The sequence below is a fragment of the Salvelinus fontinalis genome, chromosome 39 (assembly GCF_029448725.1).
Source record: "Salvelinus fontinalis isolate EN_2023a chromosome 39, ASM2944872v1, whole genome shotgun sequence".
Classification (NCBI taxonomy): domain Eukaryota; kingdom Metazoa; phylum Chordata; class Actinopteri; order Salmoniformes; family Salmonidae; genus Salvelinus; species Salvelinus fontinalis.
Window position 1 is genome coordinate 9,324,720 of NC_074703.1, and position 15,153 is coordinate 9,339,872.

General features: G+C 43.6%; 1 protein-coding gene across 1 annotated transcript in view; it reads left to right on the forward strand.

Moving 5' to 3' along the window:
* The first annotated feature begins 45 nt into the window (after positions 1-45).
* The window catches only part of LOC129838245 (calcium/calmodulin-dependent protein kinase type 1D-like), a 62,613-nt gene continuing 47,505 nt past the window's right edge, over positions 46-15,153 (forward strand). Inside the window, exon 1 of the mRNA XM_055905061.1 lies at positions 46-698. Coding sequence (XP_055761036.1) covers positions 604-698 — 95 coding nt within the window. The 5' untranslated portion in view covers positions 46-603. The remainder of the gene's footprint in view (positions 699-15,153) is intronic.

Sequence of the window (15,153 nt, forward strand, 5' to 3'; positions counted from 1 at the left end):
GAACGTATCTTTGGTGCAATGCGAATTATCTCTAGACATCCTATCACACACACACACACACACACTTGTGCGCAACGCTGTCAAATCGAGCGATGAGCAGCATCCTAGCCTCCCTCATTGCCATAACAACCGATGGCACAATCAGCATGGTTAGATGAAATAATACTCCTCGGTCCTCGCATTACGCACCAAACGGCTCAACAGAGGACTTCGTTAAAACGGGAACATTTTTTGGGAGAGAGAGACAAGGCGATCGCGCAAAGGTGACTCGTAGACCCAAACAATTTACGTCAAGATAATCTAGACCAGTTTAACCCTGCAGGTGCAACCGCAAACGGTGAAAGCTCGTTGTCGGTCAAACGGAACGCTGTAGACAGAAAAAGAAGCGAAGAAAACAGGATACCTGTTTTAGAGAGTTGCGGTGACATTTCTACAGCGGGAAAACCACGAGCTCGAAAAGGTTTTCTGCCTAGCTCGTTCTATGCGCGTGGGTCTGCTCCTCACGAGCAGGAAGTGTAACTCGAAGCGTGGGAAAGCTGCGTTACGTCGGGGGGCTGCTGAGACTCACTGGCATCGTTTGCCCCGGTTTTCCCCTGTTCCACCATGGATCGGGAGAATGGAGAGTCCGGGAAAGGGACGTGGAAAAAACAAGTCGACGATATCAAGAAAATATTTGAATTGAAAGAGATCCTCGGAACGTGAGTGTGTTATTACTTAATAACATTTTCAAAGCCCTATTGTTGTCAATGCTAATTGGGTATGAATTTACATCTGGTAAACCGCGTTAGGCCTTTGAAACTTTGTTGCCGAATATAGCGGGACGCTCGCGCTGGATACTTTGTATCTGTTTCGGTTTAATGACCGTTAAGCTCCCGGTTTAACTGGAAGCCAGCAGAGATGTTTGGTTATCTATGACGAGTTATTTAACGGACTGTAGGCTAGCGTTACTCAATATCTAGTTTGATGAGACGAGTGTTTGTTGGATACGCTATGATAGAGAAATATCGAATGACACTTTTTGTAGGCTAGCCCATGTCATTACAAATTACGTGACATAGGCTACCCACTTCGATAATAGGGAAAGCTATGGGGCCTATTTGTAGGGTAAACTGTTTTAGAAAAAACCTAGACAGTAGCCTGTGCCTAAATAAGGGGGTCTTGAGTTTTTTAGTTCACTATTTTACAACCGGTTACGCATGTTTTGTTCAGTTGTCTCTGTTGGTTTTATGCAGTCTTGGCTATTGTTTAGGTTAGCCTACTACATTCATCCTCCCTCTCTTCCCCACCCACCGCTCTGACAGCTCCAGTTGTGCTGCTATCTATCATAGGAATGACCTTTTGGAGACGCAGGCAGTTAAACACTGATATCAATTGAGTCTCCGACCTTATAAAAATATATTTGACCATTGGTGAGTGGTTATCATGGTTTTCTGTGATTATCTAATCCAGAATGATTTATCGGCCAATGTTTAATCCTATTTATCACTAGGCGTATTAGGCCTACAGTGTAACTAACCTCGTACATGAAAGATTGGTTTTGGTTTGACAGCATCATAACGGTTAATTTGCAACCCATTTGAACAGCTTGTTCAGATGAAATGCTTGGCCAAATACCCCAGCCTCTTCTTGAAGACCGTTATGCTGACCGGACGGTGCGGTGCTGGAGGCTATAGCAGATTTTCTCTCTGGCCTGTTACTTCATTCTCTTTGGCACAGAGGAACAGTTTGTTGACTGGACAGGCAGAATCGAGGGAGGACGGTTGGATTAAAGCGGATTAGCTGGCCATGGAAAACCTCCTAGTCCTGGAATAGGCCACTGTAACAGTTCAGACATGTTGCATAACAGTGATGGTAATACATTATAATTATTACAAGTTTTCAACAGGTAATTTCAGTGGGCAATGTGTCATGGTTATTGAGTATATAAATACGGTTGTGGAGTGTTGAACCATGGTTCTGCACTGTGTGTGCACGATGGCCTTTGCAGAATTCCAGGAATGCCCATTTGGAGCAGAGAGTGCATAAATTAGGTTCAAAGGTCATGTCTGATCTTTGTTTTTCATAAGGCAACATCAGTTTCACTTAAATCAACAAAGAGGAGATCGGAATTTCTACCGTGTGCCTGGAATTCACATAACAGATGGAAGTATGGACAGATGCGTTTTGGGTGTGTGTGTTTTACAGAGGGACTAATGAGTGGCCACTCAGTTTCTATGCTTGTAGTGCAAGTCTCCCCTCTGTTACCATGGTGTCTATGTCCGAACACCATTCAGTGGGCTCCCAATTTTGGTCGCAGTGGTCTAAGGCACTGCATCTCAATGCTAGAGGCGTCACAACAGACCCTGGTTCGATTCCGGGCTGTATCACAACCAGACGTGATTGGGAGTCCCGTAGGGCGGCGCACAATTGGCCCAGTGTCGCCCGGGGAAGGCCGTCATTGTAAATAAGAATTTGTTCTTAACTGACTTGCCTAGTTAAATAAAGGTTAAATAAATTCACAGCGTGACAAAGACACTGATTGGGGTTATTTACAAAGGATTTCCAGTGGTGCTGTTCATCCCCTTCACACGCGCACCACACTGGTACTGAAGACGGGTTTCCAGCACACCTCTTTGTTGTTCACTGGGTCCTGATCCTCCAGATTCCCTCCTGGTGGAGATAGCTTTCTCTATTTCCTCAGGGGCGGGGTTTGGGGATCTGTCCTCCCATCTGGTCTCTGGCCAGCGCTCTGTGCTTCGGACTCTGGAACACAAAAAGGCCATCTGGGCACACACACACTTGACCTCAGGTTATAAGTATGACCTGGAATTTTTCTTGGTCAGGAAAAAATTCTCTGCCCTAAAAATATTACTCAGACATTTCATGTTAACACCATAGCAACACATTAACCAGAGTTGTACTCAGCCTCAGCCTTTGACCTCCCTCCTGCTGATGTCTGGTGTTTTCCCCTTTAATTCTCTATCAGCAGAAGAAGAAGGGGAGAGAGAGATGGCGAGAGGAAGGGAAGAAAGACAGCAGGGACTCAGAGACATTGACTGTATAGTCTATCTTGCTCCAGTCTCTTGACCATTGGAGTCTTGTTTTCAACACTAAGAGGGGGAGTGGGAATTGAAAGAGGGGTTGAGATGGAGAAGGAATTGGAAGAGGAGAGGAATAGATAATAGAGGAGATTAGGAGAGGATGGGAGGAGAAATACTTGTTACATTGAATAGGGGTTAGGTAAGAGTTGGGGCTGAGCTACCACAACATGTTGCTCTGACACACGTTATGAGCTAGTCTTTAGAAATTGGATGAGAGATGAACATTTTTATTCACCTTGTAAAAAGATGGACAGAGCCTTTCACATGGCACCAGTCACGTTGGTCTTTTGTGCCTTATTGCTTTGCTATACAGTTTCATAATGCTCTATCACTGCATTTCTAAGATGTATGCATGTTTATAAGGCAATATTAACACTTCTTAAGACGGTGCTTCAAGTCAAGCAGAATGTCACGTCTTTTGACTCCTTTTGACATTTTGAGTTATTTAGCAGACACTCTTATCCAGAGTGACTTACAGTTGGTGCATTCATCTTAAGGTAGCTAGGTAGGACAAGCACATATCTCAGTCATAGTAAGTACATTTTTCCTCTGAAGTACCTATCAGCAAAGTCTGAGCTAGCAAGAGGAAAAAGTCAAATCTCAGTGTTAATTCATGAAAGGCAAGATTTTTTTTGTGGGGGGGAGTGGTGAGGAGGGGATGTGATTGGGGGGAGGGGGGTGCTGTGGGATTATTTAAGATACTCTTTGAAGAGGTAGGGTTTAAGATGTTTTCGTAAGATGGGCAGGGACTCTGCTGTCCTAGCTTCAGGGGGAAGTTGGCTCTACCGTTGGGATGCCAGGACAGAGAAGAGTTTGGACTGAGTTAAGCAGGAGCTGCCCCCCCATAAAGGTGGGAGGGCCAAGAGACCAGAGGAGGCAGAACAGAGTACTTGGATTGAGATGTAGGGTTTGCGCATAGCCTGACGGTAGGGATGGGCTGCTCTATAGGTAAACACCATGGTCTTGTAGTAGATGCAAGCTTCTACTGGAAGCCAGTGGAGTGTACGGAGGAGCGGGGTAACATGGGAGAATTTAGGAAGGTTGAACACCAGGCGGACTGCAGTGTTCTGGATAAGTTGCAAGAGTTTGATGGCACAAGTGGGGAGCCCAGCTAACAGTGAGTCGCAGTAGTCCAGACGGGAGATGACAAGTGCCTGGATTAGGACCTGCATCGCTTTCTGTGTAATGTAGAAGAAACAGATTAATTTAGTCTCAGTCCATAAAGCAAAATGGGCTGATTGCTGCTGCCGGTTTTAAAATGTCAGTCCGGAGACATTTCTCTATCAATTGGATCAGTCACACAAGCCACTCTGTAGGCTATAGCTTGGATCCATAGAGCTACTATGAGTAGTTAATGTACAGTCGTGGCCAAAAGTATTGAGAATGACACAAATATTAATTTTCACAAAGTCTGCTGCCTCAGTTTGTATGATGTCAATTTGCATATTCTCCAGAATGTTATGAAGAGTGATCAGATGAATTGCAATTAATTGCAAAGTCCCTCTTTGCCATGCAAATGAACTGAATCCCAATAAAAAAAATCCACCACATTTCAGCCCTGCCACAAAAGGACTAGCTGACATCATGTCAGTGATTCTCTCGTTAACACAGGTGTGAGTGTTGACGAGGACAATGCTGAAGATCACTCTGTCATGCTGATTGAGTTCGAATAACAGACTGGAAGCTTCAAATGGAGGGTGGTGCTTGGAATCATTGTTCTTTCTCTGTCAACCATGGTTAACTGCAAGGAAACACGTGCCGTCATCATTGCTTTGCACAAAAAGGGCTTCACAGGCAAGGATATTGCTGCCAGTAAGAGTGCACCTAAATCAACCATTTATCAGATCATCAAGAACTTCAAGGAGAGCGGTTCAATTGTTGTGAAGAAGGCTTCAGGGTGCCCAAGAAAGTCCAACAAGCGCCAGGACCGTCTCCTAAAGTTGATTCAGCTGCGGGATCGGGGCACCACCAGTACAAAGCTTGCTCAGGAATGGCAGCAGGCAGGTGGGCGTGCATCTGCACGCAAAGTGAGGCAAAGACTTTTGGAGGATGGCCTGGTGTCAAGAAGGGCAGCAAAGAAGCCACTTCTCTCCAGGAAAAACATCAGGGACAGACTGATATTCTGCAAAAGGTACAGGGATTGGACTGCTGAGGACTGGGGTAAAGTCATTTTCTGATGAATCCCCTTTCCGATTGTTTGGGGCACCTCACAATTTTGCCTAAGAACACAGCCATGAATAAAGAATGGTACCAACACATCCTCTGAGAGCAACTTCTCCCAACTTTCCAGGAACAGTTTGGTGACGAACAATGCCTTTTCCAGCATGATGGAGCACCTTGCCATAAGGCAAAAGTGATAACTAAATGGCTCGGGGAACAAAACATACATATTTTGGGTCCATGGCCAGGAAACTCCCCAGACCTTAATCCCATTGAGAACTTGTGGACAAACAAAAACCCACAAATTCTGACAAACTCCAAGCATTGATTATGCAAGAATGGGCTGCCATCATTCAGGATGTTGCCCAGAAGTTAATTGACAGCATTCCAGGGCGGATTGCAGAGGTCTTGAAAAAAGGGTCAACACTGCAAATATTGACTCTTTGCATCAACTTCATGTAATTGTCAATAAAACCCTTTGACACGTATGAAACGCTTGTAATTATACTTCAGTATTCCATAGTCACATCAGACAAAAATATCTAAAGACACTGAAGCAGCAAACTTTATGTAAATTAATATTTGTGTCATTCTCAAAACTTTTGGCCACGACTGTAAGTCATGTAAGGCAGCTGCTGGGAGTTAAGCACTATAGAGGCCATAGTAGAGCCACAGGGCTCTGTCTGGCCTGGTGTCCTGTGTTCCAGCTTTACCCGAAGGCTGACACAACACTTTCGGAGCGCCAGAGTAATGTTTCCAAGTGGCGCGTAGCCTTAGTCAGTGTGCGTGTGTTCGTCCCTGGTGTCCTATTTTGCTGTATGTGTGCGTGCGTGTTTTTCTGCAGCATTTTGTTGGTGAATTATTAAACACTGTGAGCGCCTGGGGGGCCCAGGTGTTCATATGATGCTGCAGACAGGTGTGTTTCAGGTATGCCACACCTCTCACTGCTGAACTGAGAGACAGTAGGACAAAGAGAGGGAGAAGGGACAGAGGGCAAAGCAGAGTTGCATTGTGGGAGTGTGTACCATCTAGGCCACGATGCCCTTAATTGAATGCTCTACTTCCTGGCTCCTGGCATTGTCCTCTTTCTGGGACTGCAGTTCTCTCTCTCTTGCCCTCTCTCTCTCGGCCTCGCTCTCTCTATCTCCACCCTCTCTCTCTTTCTGCGTAGCTGTCCCTATTATCCGACCTTGCTGCCTCAGATTAAGTGTATGCAACTTTGAAAGCCAGCCTTGATAGTTTAGCACTGGTCTCAGGAGTATAACAAGTGTACAGAAAACATACAGCATTTTTGTATTGGGATCATTGAGTGTGTGTGTGTGCACGTGCATTTGGGCCTAATGGATTAAGGCTAGACTGTAATCGGGCATCTTCATTATAGGAAGAGACACAGATTATCCATCCATCGCTCTCACCTCTTTCCCCCAATCATTATCTCTCCGCTCTTTTAATCTGTCCTTGTTCCATCAGCTGTTCCCTCTTTTTTTTCTTCAGGTTTTTCTTCAGTGATGGTTATTTTTGCTCGTTGTTCTTGTTATTTGTGACTCCCGGTGCGTGGCCTCATTTAGTTCCTGGGATTCAACCCGAGATTAAGTCTGAGTGGACTCATCTTAATTTGCCTTGACAGTATTGTTATACCACAATGAGCTCATTCTGATCTAGATGACACACACACACACACACTGTATAGAGAGGGCCTGAGAAACATCCATCCAAAACAGTGGTTGGCTACAGCAATGGGTAAAAGTTACCTTTTCCTCACCATATTTTTGTCATTCATTTTTTTCCTTATTTTCTATAAAATTAAAATGTCATCTTTCCAGATGGCAAAACCGATCCAACCTTTTTGAGCGGGAGTGTATCCAGACTCGAATACACACTTGTTTGTATTATCAAGACATATACAACCATGTTCAGAAGTGCTCTAGTAAACTTAAGGGTGTTTTCACATAGTCCTCTTTAAAATAACTGATCTGAGTCCTCTTTAAAGTGAACTCTGGAGTAAAAAAAGAAAAAGCAAAGCAACTGTTGTCTTTGTATTCGTACTGCCCTTGCCTTTGAATGAGGACTCAACTATTTTGCCAGTTCACTTCACCTATTTTGTGGTACTAGTCTTCTTTGCATTCACATTGCTATGTTTAGAAAGGAAACAAGGACAAGCCATTCCATGAGATCAGCAGTGTTGGGTTAGTGAAGTACAGGTAGTTCAACTATAAATGTAACTACATTTTACAGTAGCTTGGTGGGAGTATAACTAAATTCAGATCTTGATAATGTTTTCAGTAGTTAATTACTTATTTTTTTGCCATGTAACAGTGTAGCTAACTACTGGAACTACACACTTTTTTGTTTTCCAAAATAAAAAATGTGTTGGTTTGAATTTCCTTTCTTTGTTTTAATGGGCTAAATTACACATTCTGTTAACATCTGACTCCAGGGTGATCTGTTCTTGTATTTTGTAGTCTGGCATTTCATATTTAGAATAATTTTTCACGTAGTAGTTTGAATGTAGTGAACTACTATATTTATTAAGAGTAGCTTCAGTGTAGTTTAACTTCTTCCAGTGTGAAGTAATTGGTAGCTTGGTAAACTACTGTATATATACTTAGGGCACAGTGGTCTAAGGCACTGCATCTCAGTGCTAGAGGCATCACAACAGACCCTAGTTCGATTCCGGGCTGTATCACAACCGTCCGTAATTGGGAGTCCCATAGGGTGGTGCGCAATTGACCCAGCGTTGTTTGGGTTTGGCCGGGGTAGGCCGTTATTGTAAATAAGAATTTGTTATTAACTGACTTGCGTAGTTAAATAAAATATTTTCAGAGTAGCTTCCCCAACACTGGTTATCGGACAGCTACAGTTGAAGTCGGAAGTTTACATACACCTTAGCTAAATACATTTAAACTCAGTTTTTCACAATTCCTGACATTTAATCCTAGTAAAAATTCCCTGTCTTAGGTCAGTTAGGATCACCATTTTATTTTAAGAATGTAAAATGTCAGAATAATAGTAGAGAGAATAATTTATTCCAGCTTTTATTTCTTTCATCACATTCCCAGTGGGTCAGAAGTTTACATACACTCAATTAGTATTTGGTAGTATTGCCTTTAAATTGATTAACTTGGGTCAAACGTTTCGGGTAGCCTTCCACAAGCTTCCCACAATAAGTTGGGTGAATTTTGGCCCATTCCTCCTGAGAGAGCTGGTGTAACTGAGTCAGGTTTGTAGACCTCCTTGCTCACACACGCTTTTTCAGGTCTGCCCACAAATCTTATATGGAATTGAGGTCAGGGCTTTGTGATGGCCACTCCAATACCTTGACTTTGTTGTCCTTAAGCCATTTTGCCACAACTTTGGAAGTATGCTTGGGGTCATTGTCCATTTGGAAGACCCATTTGCGACCAAGCTTTAACTTCCTGACTGATGTCTTGATGTTGCTTCAATATATCCAAATAATTTTCCTACCTCATGATGCCATCTATTTTGTGAAGTGCACCAGTCCCTCCTGCAGCAAAGCACCCCCACAACATGATGCTGCCACCCCCGTGCTTCATGGTTGGGATGGTGTTCTTCGGCTTGCAAGCTTCTAAACATAACAATGGTCATTATGGCCAAACAGTTCTATTTTTGTTTCATCAGACCAGAGGACATTTCTCCGAAAAGTACGGTCCCCATGTACAGTTGCACACCGTAGTCTGGCTTTTTGATGGCGGTTTTGGAGCAGTGGCTTCTTCCTTGCTGAGTGGCCTTTCAGGTTGGCCTTTCAGGTTATGTCGCTATAGGACTCGTTTTACTGTGGATATAGATACTTTTGTACCTGTTTTCTCCAGCATCTTCACAAGGTCCTTTGTTGTTGTTCTGGGATTGATTTGCACTTTTCACACCAAAGTGTGTTCATCTCTAGGAGAAAGAAAGTGTCTCCTTCCTGAGCGATATGACGGCTATGTGGTCCCATGGTGTTTATACTTGCATTAATTATAAGTGAAATAATCTGTCTGTAAACAGTTTTTGTATAAATTACTTGTGTAATGCACAAAGTAGATATCCTAACCGACTTGCCCAAATTATAGTTTGTTAATAAGAAATTTGTGGAGTGGTTGAAAAACAAGTTTTAATGACTCCAACCTAAGTGTATGTAAACTTCCGACTTAAATTGTATGTATTTAGGCTAACAGTTGTTGTGTGTTGTAGAAGGTGCAGGATAAATACACAGCCGTAGTGAAGATGATTGGCTCAGGGTACTTAGTTAGAAGATGAGAATATTAACATGTAAATATTATTGATAAAACCAATAAATAGAATTCTGTAAATGAAATAATGCTGTAATTGAAAATTGTACACCTATTGTAGGCTACTGACCCTTTTAAGAGGAAGCATTGATTTTGTGGTTAATGCAATCTGGGATTCTTGGGACATCCCTAACCTAAATCCTAACCTTAACCCATACCCTAATCTTAACCCTTACCTAACCTTAACCCTTAACCATTTTAAATGTCAATTTTAATGGGGTAACGTCAGTTGGAATGTTTAAAGAATCCCGGATAGGGTACAAAATCAAGACCATTTTGTGATTCTCATCATATGTTGTTGTCTTCTCACTATTCAAACCCCACAATCGAATAAACAGCTTATGAAGCTCTCTTAGCCTATAGATCACTTATTGCAAACCAATAATCAGAACATTGTGTCAGTACAAAACTCCACACACATTTTGGAATTTCTGTGCATCCTTGAAAATCACTAATCGATATCAAAAGACGGCACACGTTTTGTCCACCAACTGCCACATCATCTCTCTTTTGTGGCACCAATGTGGAGGGGTTTTGGCAGGGGAAAGGGTGTTGCACTAGTCTAGTGTTGGGTGCTGGAATAATGACAAGCGACCATGGGGAGCTTTGTGTTCACATTGCCCTAAAAAAGGGAACCGGACCACTGAATTCAAGCGCATCGAACTCAGACCACCACGCGAGATGTTCTCAGTTCGTCCAGGGGCTCTTTTGAGGGTTGTCAGTTCCTTTTGAGTGTTTACTCTGCTCAAAAAATTAAGCGAGCCGCACTGAGTTCACCACAATTGGCTGAAACGGACAATGTGTGAAAACACCATAAAGGTGTGTGCATCAATACATGTGTACAACACTCCCCCTTGGGGAGGTTCCATGACGTGTGAATGTACAGACTATTGAGTATTAATGATCATCAACATCAGTCCATTATCGGATCAGAGCCCTATTTAGAGACTCCAAACGGCCATTGGGTGGGAATGGGATTGGTATCAGGTGAGGGAGACCTAAGTCTTACTCACTCTGTTGTTTTTGATAGTAGCTGGTTTAATCCAGCTAGGCCTATACAGATTAGTCACGATGATTCTGTGTAGATTTGTATAGACCAGTCATACCGAATGACTTTGGTTACATGCACCTCATGGCTTAGTTCCTATACGACTCTGTTTCATAGTTGGTCAGGCACAGAGCATGTTTGTGTGAGGGTGTGTGCTTGTAGATTTCACACACTACCTCAACTCCATGTTAGCGTCTCCAGTGTCATCTGCTGCTCGTGCTCTGCAATCGGAGACTGATGAGACACGTGAGAGAAGCTCGCGGGGAGAAACTCTAATTGGCCACCAAATTAATGTCAGATCTGGAGCATGACACGAAGCTACATGTTAAGTGGTTCCTCTGTGTCTTCTGGGGTGTTTTAATACTGCACCACTACTGAAGCCCACCCTTCTAAAGCAGCCCAGTTTTCAGGGCCATACAGGGTGTGGGAACAGTCTTGTTGCGAACACAAAAGAAAAAGACCTCCGTAACAGACATTTCACTAGGAGAGGTTTAAGTGGTGGTGCGGTATATATAGAAAGATCGCTAGATTACACACACACACACACACACGCACCACATTCTTACATGGCAATCCCATGGCATTTACAGAAGATTGCATTACCAGTCCCCACCATATCAAATAAAGCAAACCTAATAATACTCATATCTCTGTTTTAAACTGTCAGCGTATCAGTGAGATAAGCAAGGGAGTCAGACTGCCTGTGGGATCTCCCACAGCATATTAACAGGTCCTCTATTGCCCAGGCTCTCCTCACACACAGCCTATCAGAGGCTTGTTAGAGGAGGATCCTGTATGGATATTGGAACCATACCTGGAACATGATAAATTTGTCCCATACCATCAGAAGTTTGAGAAAGGACAATGGCTGTTAAAGTAGGGAAAAGAGAGGGAGAGGAGCTAAGGGGAGAAAGTACCTACATGCAGGTGTGTGTACGTACATTAATATTTATGTATGTGTGTATTTGTAACCAGCTCAGCTGGTTAGAATGTACAACAACATACAGTACCAGTCAAAAGTTAGGACACCTACTCATTCCCGGGTTTTTCTTTATTTTTACTATTTTTTATGTAGAATATTAGTGAAGACATCAAAACTATGAAATAACACATGGAATCATGTAGTAACCAATATTTTAGCGTGCAAAGCTGTCATCAAGGCAAAGGGTGGCTACTTTGCAGAATCTCAACAAAAAAATCTCACTTTTTTGGAGACTTCATGATTCCATATGTGTTATTTCATAGTTTTGATGTCTTCACTATTATTCTACAATGTAGTAAAAATAAAGAAAACCCTTGAATGAGTATGTGTCCAAACTTTTGACTTTTGGCACTGTATATAAAAACTCCTCAAAGGGCTAACAGCATTGGTGGGACTCCAGATGCACTATATATACAAAAGTATGTGGACATGCCTTCAAATTAGTGGATTCAGCTATTTCAGCCACACCTGTTGCGAACAAGTGTATGAAATCAAGCACACAGCCATGCAATCTCTGGAAGCAACGTCAGCACAAGAACTGTTCGTCGGGAGCTTTATGAAATGGGTTTCCATGGTCGAACAGCACACAAGCATAAGATCACCATGCGCAATGCAGCGTCGGCTGGAGTGATGTAAAGCTTTCCACCATTGGACTCTGGTGCAGTGGAAACGCGTTTTCTGGAGTGATGAATCACGCTTCACCATCTGGCAGTCCGACAGACGAATCTAGGTTTGGCGGATGCCAGGAGAACGCTACCTGCCCCAATACATAGGAGGAATAATGGTCTGGGGCTGTTTTTCATGGTTCGGCTAGGCCCCTTAGTTCCAGTGAAGGGAAATCTTAATGCTACAGCATACAATGACATTCTAGACGAGTCTGTGCTTCCAACTTTGTGGCAACAGCTTGGGGAAGGCCCTTTCCTGTTTCAGCACAACAATGCCCCTGTGCACAAAGCGAGGTCCATACAGAAATGGTTTGTCGAGATTGGTGTGGAAGAACTTGACTGGCCTACACAAAGCCCTGACCTCAACCCCATCGAACACCGTTGGGGTGAATTGGAACGCCGACTGCGAGCCAGGCCTAATCGCCCAACATCAGTGCCCGACCTCACTAATGCTCTTGTGGCTGAATGGAAGTCCCAGCATCAATGTTTTAACATCTGGTGGAAAGTCTTACTAGAAGAGTGGAGCCTGTTATTGCAGCAAAGGGAGGACCATCTCCATATTAATGCCCATAATTTTGGGCAAAGATGTTCGACCAGCCGGTGTCCACATACTTTTGTTCATTTAGTGCATCTACAGGCTATGAATTGATGGCTTTGAGCCAAGGAACCTTCCCTAAGTTACATGGGGTTAAACGCTATAGCCTTGATGGGATGGGACCTGACTGCTGTTACCATGGATCCTGTTGCTCCCTGCCCTTTCTCAACTTATCAACGGTGTGTTCCTCTCACCTCCACTTCCTGCTCTCTGAGGGCCAATCCTATCACCCCAACTGACGAGAGGGCGGGATATAAGTGAAGGAGAGGGGCACAATATAGGCCTAGAGAGGGTGAGTTGAGGGATATGAGGATGTAAAATAGCTTTCTCTTGTCATTCTCTATTGTTGCCAAGTGTCTCTGTCACAATAGCATGGCTGATGGTAAACCTTCAGATTGGTGGGAGGAAATGTCTTATCCAAACAACAAAACCTTTTGCGTCTTCTTACCTCTGACCCCTAACCCTGCCAGCTTTAAGTCTTTAGCTAAAGCATCTCTAACATCCTTCTTCTCTTTCCTATCATCTTCTGTTTTCTCCGTCCTGCTCTCTCTCTCATTCACTCTCTCGCTCTCTCTCCAGTGCTATAGTTAGGTAGCAGCTACAGTTTCTCTCCAGTTCTCATTACAATGATCCTCTCTCTCCCCCGAGTCAACACTGTCACACCTTACTGTGGGAAAGCAATTGTGTGTGTGTGTAACGTATATGTGTGTTTATGTGCAAATTGTAAAAAATATATATATCTGAGGAAATCAGCCATTGTCGTGGTAATTAAAGAACGGTATATCCAGTCCAGTAGTAAGTGGAGGTAATGGAATCAGTGCATTGGCAAACTCATATGGAGAAAGATGCACGTTGGAATAATATCTCATCTCCAGACAGACCAAAGTCTAAATGACGTTTGGCGTATATAGTAGGACAATTTGTCTTCCAGGCAGGCAATTTAAGCACACACAAGCAGAAAGGCACATATGCATGAAAGCACACACACATGTGTAGAACCTCTATAAGCATACTCACAGTACACACACTATATACACACACCTTTTTCTGTTTTATAGGTGACACTTACCTCAGATCCATTACCTTATTTATCTTCAGAAGCAGTGTGTGTCTGTGAGTCACATTTTAAAGAATTTCAAAGCCCTTGCTGTGTTTCACTGCATCTTGATTCATGATCTGTTAGTGTGTGTGTGTGTGTTTGTTATAGCTTGGCTAGCGTTGTCCTTAAACGGTACTCAAGGCTGCGCTCAGACTGGCTCTGTCTGGCCAGCCAGCAACCACTGCTATCACACACGCACGTGCACATAATGCAGTCTTGGTCACCACCATGGTTGCAGTAATGTACACATGCACGCACACACGCACTATTCAGTAGGTATCCTCATCCAGAATTTTCCATGCACTGTGCTCCGTCACTCATATCCCTAAGAGCTCTCTTTCCATCTCCCCCCTCCCTCCATATCTCTCTCTCTCTTTCTCTACCTCCTCCTGTCAGAATGGTGTTCTAGAGTCAGCTCAGATCCCAGAGTCGGACTCTATAACTAGCTTTTACAGTTTTAACACCATTATAAAACTGCCTATCGATGTCTGTAAGAGAGCCCTGCCTTAGGGAGTGAGCGAGGGAGAGTTGAGGGTGAGAGAGCGGGTGTAGATAAGAAGACTCTACCCTGATACATGCCCTTGTAGCTCCAAAACCACTCTATATGAGAGAGTGAAGTGTGGAGGTGGGATAACGGTCGCTCGTCTAGTAGGTAACGCCACCCAGTGCCGTGCGCGTGTGTCCCTGTGTCTGAGGAGCACTCTCATCATGCCTGGTGTTTGATGTGTGCCACTGATCACATTTCCCCCACTGCCTGTCCTTTTGATTCGCTTGAAGCCAGACACTGAGACTACACACAGACACGGAAATGCAGTGTACCCAGAAAGACAGGACTCAATGCAAGACTGCCTTATGTACTTATTACATTGACGTCTCATGTTCCCATATCACAGACATCAGTGTGTGCGTGAAGGCAGACTGAGAATCACATCAAGATCTCACGGTTTTACCAATTTGACTTCAGATTCTGACATTTCTCCAAATGTCACATTCCAAAGTGGTTCCAAAAAGTCAAGGGCTAGGGTTTGGGATAGGGTCAAAACATTAAGTTTAGGCATTCATTCTCAATTGTTCGGTTAAGGTTTGGCATAAGGTTAAATCTATATAATGTGAAAACGAGTGTTTGCCACTGGGATTGAACATGCGACCTTCGGATCCAGAGTCATGGCATTGCCACCCACAGCTCCCTAGCAAAACCCAAACCTACTTCATGGTAATAGCGCTCACTGTTGCCC